The sequence below is a fragment of the Muscardinus avellanarius genome (genome assembly GCF_963383645.1).
Source record: "Muscardinus avellanarius genome assembly, chromosome: 9".
NCBI lineage: Eukaryota > Metazoa > Chordata > Mammalia > Rodentia > Gliridae > Muscardinus > Muscardinus avellanarius.
In genome coordinates, this window is record NC_137795.1 from 17,494,702 (window position 1) to 17,501,586 (window position 6,885).

Here is a 6,885-nt window from a genome sequence, read left to right on the forward strand (position 1 = left end):
GATGCAACAAAGAAGTACAGGCAAAACTCTGTTTAATCAGTGCTCCAATGTTGGTGCCACTGTACTAAGTAAACAAAAACAATCTCCTTCCTAGGTGAAAGTAAAAGGTACTCCTGAACATGTACTTTATTAGGAACTTTTATTTCTTATAATATCAAATTGGACTGGTATAACTAAAGGACCAGAAAACATATACTTATAGTAATAGTAATGTGGGCATTCATTTGACTAAAATTATTTTTTATAAAGAGGAAAAAAATGTGGCAATAATCCAATCTAACAATCAAAGAGAGGGCTATGGCTATATATCCCTTGCCATCATCTCAAAATGACATAAACAAGGATTTCTGCTTCCAAGTGGAAAGAAAACATCTTTCAGTTCTGTAGTTATCACGCCTTAATATGAGAACCATTATCTTTTCTGTAGTTCTTCTCATAAAATATTTTATTTGGCTCTAACTTTAAGGTAAAAAAGTATGTAAAAGTAAATTTTTAACTCCTTAAATACTGAAACAACTTTTTAACTGAAAGAAAAGTTTTTCTAAGCAACTAGCATCCAAAAGGTTTCCGGTGTTGTTCTACCACAGACTAGATGTGCCAGTGAAATTTGTGCAACTGAAGCTATCTGTCTGTCTCTCCGGGCTTCAGTTTCTTCCTGGGGATTAAAAGAGTTAGACAGGAACAGTCTCTGGCACACAGCAAGTCTCTTGGATTATGAGACAAAGATAAAGAACCTAGCAGCCAGGCATGATGGCGCATGCCTGTAAACCCCAGTTCTTGGGAGGCTGAGACAGGAGGATCGCAGGTTCAAGGCCAGCCTCAGCAACTTAGGGAGACTGTTAAAAATAAAAAGAGCTAGAGGGATGTAGCTCATTGGTAGAACGCTCCTGGGTTAAATTCCCAGTACCAAAAAAATAAAAAGATAAAAAAAACCTAAGGTTGATTTCTTAATTCAACTAACATTTATGTCTTGCTTCATAGATGCAAGAGGGCACTGGACTAGACTCTTAAGGAGAGGATTTACATACGCATTTATGTCACATAAATAACAAACAGTTCTGTCCTACAGCGACCGCATAATCTTAATGAGGCAGACACACATATCTAAGTATGACCTGCGGAGAAGCGGAGTCTGGCAAAAGAGATAAACGTGGTCAAACTGTGTATACCAACAGAATGTTAAGGCAGCATGTATGTAGTTCTATAGGGTAAAACGAAGATCAATGAGGGGGATTAGCACAGGACACAAACTAAAAAAATGCTTGATAACTACCGAATCTGCGAATGGGGGCAAGGACGAAGTGGGCTCCAAAGAGACTATGCTGCCTCTTCTTACTAACTAGGCAACTACAACCCAGCCTCAGGCTTCCAAATTCTATGCTGGTGTTCTAGGGCTCCGCAGTCCAGACACTCACTAGGACGTGAAAGGGCTCCTGTTAAAGTCTGATAAAGCAGACGTTCTGCTCCCTTCCTTGAGCTCTCATTCTTCCTGATCCAAATGCCACTGTCTGCTTAGTAACACGATAACCACTCAACTAACCCACCCACAACAAACTTTGGTCATTTATCACTTTACAGCCCTCACCAGTGTCAGTGGTAAAGTTCCTACTGTTTAGAAGATTCAGAGGTCACCACTTCAAAAAAGGTATTATTTCCTCCAAAGAGCAGATGAGGTGGAGTCAATACATGCAAGAGCATAAAGGAAGCAGCTCCTGGACTCATACTAAGTCCTCCACTGCATTATTGAAAACTGAAAGTAACCTCAGTGCTTCTCAGCCTTCTCTCCTCCTAATACATCTACAGGATACGACAGCCCACCACTGGGATCAACAGTTCATCACAGTTCATCACAAGAACAACTTTCACTTAACTTCTTAACCAAATCATTTCTCAATTATATGACTCAAGTAATTACTTTTTTTTTTTTTTTTTTGGTACTGAGGATTGAAGCCAGGGCATTCTATGTCTCAGCTACACCCCAGTTCTATTTTTATTTTGAAACAGTCTTACTAAGTTGCTGAGGCTGTTCTTGAACCTGCAGTCCTCCTGTCTTACCCTCTCAAGTACCGGTATTATAGGCCTACAGCACCATGATTGGCCAGCAGTTAATTTTACTAAAACTCAAGTTAGGGCCAGGTGTGGTGGCACACACCTGTAATCCCAGTACTTCTGAGGCTGAGACAGGAGGGTCACAGGTACATGGACAGCTTTAGCAAGTAGTCAGACATTCATAAAACTATGATACCCTGTTCAAAAATAAAAATAATAAAGCAGGGCTGTGGGTCAGACGGAGAACAGCCCGGGATTGATCCCCAGTACCACAATAAATAAACAAACAAACAAACCCATGTTTAAACAGTTATCCACATTAGACAACTGGACAGAGAGGTTAAGTGCCGGAGGCTATGATAGCTAAAGCTGAAGACATAAATCTAAGCAATGTGGTTCAGAGTTAAAATTCTTCCAAGAGAACATTTTATCTGCATCTTTAAGTACTAACAAGAACATAAAGAGTATTTGTATTTGAATATCGGTTGTGTCACCAAATACTTCATGGCATACTGAATGTACTTAAGTTACTTCCTTAAACCTGTAAAATTTTATTAAAGAAATCAAGAGATATCTTTGTGCATTAATGAAATAAGCTAATCTTCGATTCAAATGGTTGAAATTTCATTCACTCTTAGATACGGTCTATTGCATAAAGATTACTTACACAATGATGTTATTAATGGGGATATGGATCAACTTCACAAAGAAGCCAATAAAGCCCATTATGGCAAACCCTATTGCTGTCGCCATGGCAATCTTCTGGAATTCTGCATTTAAAAACACAAAATTTACATTAAGTTTTTGCACTGTCATTGAAAGTATGGGGCAAAGTATCAATACATAAACTTGGAGATAATACACTTTTGCTAATAGAGATAAAATAATTTTTAAAAAGAGAGACTAAGAATAGTAAGCAATTTAACAGGTTTTAATTTCTATACTGTGTTGATATTTAAAGAACCACAGAAATCAAAGTTCATGTTTGTGCTAGTGAATTCATTAGCAAGCACTCAAAATATTTGCTCTTCTCAGAAAATGATCAAAATACAAAAAGATATCAAGACTAGAATATGCAGTATTTTTGTTAATATTTTAATGTGATAATTCTTATTGCAGTATACTTATATAAAAGGAGTAACCTAACCTTTTGAAACACTATTAGCAATGGATCTAGTGTCTTTGACAACATGTTGAAGTTAAAAATAAGCCTTAAAAAAACAAATGAGGCTGAACGCAACTTATAAAAAGGTTCCACTCTGCAGTTTCAGCTTTTTGTTACTTCCTCAGGGAGGCTTTCCCTGACCTCCTGTTACATGCTCTCAGGCTTCCTAGTTACCATTCCTAATACTCAACCAAGGTAGCCATTTAAACTATAATTGCAACTATTTATGACTGTCTACCCTGACAGACTCTAAGCTTCATGAGATTAAGGATGGTTCTCTATTATATTTACTTATATATTACGTGTAATATTATATTATGCTCTTCATTACATTCCTTACTTCTAGTATGGTCAACTAATGAGTTAAAGACAGCTTCTGGTATACCTTTTTTTTTTTTTCAGTTCTAGGGATGAAACCCAGGAGCATTCACCCTCCGAGCTACACCCCCTGCCCTATTTTTTATTCTTTATTTTGAAACCAGGTCTCACTGAGTTGCAGAGGGCCTCACTAAGTAGCCGAGGCTGTCCACGAACTGTGACCCCTCCGGTCTCAGCCTCCCGAATGCTGGGATTACAAGCATGCACCACCATGCCTGGCTCCTGGTATACCTTTTAACACACAAAGCATGACTAATAACAAAGTAAGTTTTCTAGGTTGGTAACAACTAACTATATTGTTGGATTCATGTTCAAGTTCTATTCACTGTGGTAAAGCAGGGGTGTCTGGAGATTTTTTCAGAGTGGTAATATGGCAGATACTAAAGTATAACTTAAATGCAACATGGAAAATAAGGCTGAAATTAATATTCATCCATCATTTAAAAATACAAAAAAAGCCGGGCATGGTGGTGCACGCTTGTAATCCCCACACTTGGGAGGCGGAGACAGGAGGATAGCACAGGTTCGAAGCCAGCCTCTCTGGTTTAAGAGGCCCTGTTTCCATATAAAAATATAAAATAGGTCTGGGAGTGTAGCCGAGAGGTAGAAGGGTTTCCAGGAATCCCAGAACCACCAAAAATAAATAAATAAATAAATAAATAAATAAATAAATAAATAAATAAATAAAATAAAAGATAAAAATAAATAAAAATACAAAAAAATTTTAGAGAATAGAGAGTTCACATAATTGAGGAAATATTGTTACTCAACAAAGCAAAATGAATGGTTAACTATGTGAGTGAAAGAAATGCAACCGTTACTGAGCAGGAAGATGTCAAGTACATGGAATAGAAAATGCTATTACCTTTTCGATCAGGTTTGGTGCATCTTTTAACCAGACGAATTGAGTCCTTCACAAACTGCCGGCTCGGCTCAACAAACTGCATTACCTGATCCATGGTTGCCTGTTTAAAAATAAGTAAAAGATAGTTATTAGTATTGCTTATCATAAAGACTTCTGATTTATATAAAGATGTATATGAGACCAGTCAAAAGGTCAAGCCTGACATAGGTTAATTCTATCTCAAAGCAAAAAAGCAGATTTGAAAACCTATTTTTATAAATTACAGTAAAGTATAAAATGGAGGTGAATATAAATTTTAACCTGTTTTAAAACGTGCCTGCCCAATATATAGAGTGAAGGATTTTTGTGTGCAATGACAGATAAAATTTTCAGAACCATGAAGAGTAGGTAAAGCAGGATCCAGGTTCTGAAACGCTGCTAGCTCAACTACAAAACTTTAGGCCTGAACACAACTTTTAGGTCAACAGGGTTATATGTTTTATCATGTATGTTCTTTTGAGTTTCTACTACCCAAAAGAAATGCTTTGAGAAGCAGAAGTACAAGAGCTACTTACGCCAGAGCATTTTTACTTTACTGTGTTTCCAGTGCTTAGAAAGAAGCCAAATAATACTTTCACTCCCTGGCTGAAAGTGTAAACCGCTCTAACTCTGTTTCCTCGCCCAGGCGGGCAGTGGGGAAGTAAAATAAGGAAGACACACGGCACAGGGCACGCCGAGCGGTGTGCAAGCGCCCTGACAACTCACCAAAGCCTGCTGCTTTAGTGCCTAGCTCTGCTGCGGATGCACTCACGGATGTGCGACAAGGAAGCGCTCTTTCTCCAGAACCACACCACCCAACACCGCAGCGAAGGAGACCCAGGGGCCCGCCCGAGCCCGCACCCCCAGCCCGCACACACCCACCGGCGCTCTCACCGCTCGCCGTGCCGGAGCAACCAGAGACACGTAGCACTGGAGCGCCGCAAAGCCCGCCGGAACCGGAAGTCCGCAGCCCGCCCATCTTCCCTGGGATTGGCTCTCGGCGCGACGGCGCTAGTACGCAGGCGCGGCACGGCGCCCTCGGCCCACCTCCCGGAAGAGGCGTGGCGAGCAGCGAGAGTGGGCGGTACTTCCGGCTCCGCGTTCGTTACGGCGTCTGCGCGGTTCTTTCCCGGCCAAGTGGCCGGAACCGAGCCCGGCGTCCCCAGGCCGACCCACCTGTGCGCGCTCCCGGCCGGAGCCCGCGCGCCCGCGAGGAGGTAGCTAGTCAGCGGCCGAGTGGGGCGCGACGGCGGTTCCTGCGATCCGCCCGGGTCCGCGGCTCTACTCTGTATTTTGTTTGGGTGTCGTGGTTAAAGCGAGACTCGCGAGCAGCGTGGCGGTGTCTCCGACCTCAGGGGGAGTCATCGCGCCTCCCAAACCCGGCCTCGTCCCGGCGTCGTGGACCGTGGCCGAGGTTATTGGGGCCCTTCTTGGCGTGCTCTGGGCTTGGGGTGTGTGCAGTGATGGTGTCGAAGCCCTGTTTGTGTTCCGCAGGAATTCCCCAAGCCCGACACTTGGTGGGCGGTGAGCTGGCCAGCGTGTGACTTTGGTTTTAGAAAGATCTATTCTTTTTACAGTTATTTACGGAGCCCCTGCGGTGAGTAACGCTTCACCGGGGCCTGTAAATAGGCCAGATTTAAGGATACTCTTGGAGATTATGGTCTGGGAAGAGAACTAACACTATACAAAGGGAAACATAATTACACGGTAATAAAAGTTATATACAGCAAACTGTGTGAAGAGCGGTAAGGACCTTATTCCCAAGCCTGTGAGGAGGTAACAGCCGGGCTGGATCCAAGGGATGAAGAATTAGTCAAACAAGCCCCAGTCTTGAGAAGTGGCTCTTAAAAGGAAGGCCAGGTGTACATCACATGCACGGACAGTGTATTGACAATATAGGTTCCTAACCTCCAGCGCAGGCCCACTGAATCTTTATCTTAGGGAGTCATGGGTTAGACATTTACATGTTTAAAAAATCTGGGAAATTGTAGGTATAGAGATTTTGACAGCACAGAAAACAACACATCACCTGTGATCTGTCTACTCCTGAGTTCGGTTTGCAGGTAGCTTTGTTTTGCTCCATTGTTTAAAAAAAAAAAAAAAAAAAAGGTGTAATACACAGACCTCTAGGCCTTGAATTTTTGCTTTGCTTTATATCCAACACCTCTTGCAACCAGTAGTACTGTAAAACATGTATTAACAGGCTGCAGTGTTTTGTTTGAAGTGGAAAAACCATAATCATGCCATCACAATACTTAACCTGTGCAAAAAAGTTAATGTCTCTCACAACCCCACACATGTAAGACTGCTGACTAACTTGGGCATCACACTGAGCATTATGTCCTTTGATATGTGGATGGGTTGTACTTATATATCCACATATAAATTACTAGAGTTTTGCTTTGAATTC

The 6,885-nt window shown here is 41.6% G+C and overlaps 1 protein-coding gene across 1 annotated transcript; it reads right to left on the reverse strand.

Annotated features, from left to right (window-relative positions):
- Positions 1–2,712: 2,712 nt before the first annotated feature.
- Positions 2,713–5,385, reverse strand: SEC61G (SEC61 translocon subunit gamma; the record flags this gene model as incomplete). The annotated part of the gene is made up of 3 exons (XM_080701833.1): positions 5,370–5,385; positions 4,458–4,557; positions 2,713–2,819 (listed from the first exon to the last, which is right to left on the reverse strand). The coding sequence occupies exons 2-3, from the start codon at positions 4,549–4,551 to the stop codon at positions 2,713–2,715; spliced, it is 201 nt and encodes a 66-aa protein (XP_080557959.1). The 5' UTR covers positions 4,552–4,557; positions 5,370–5,385.
- Between the last annotated feature and the right edge of the window lie 1,500 nt (positions 5,386–6,885).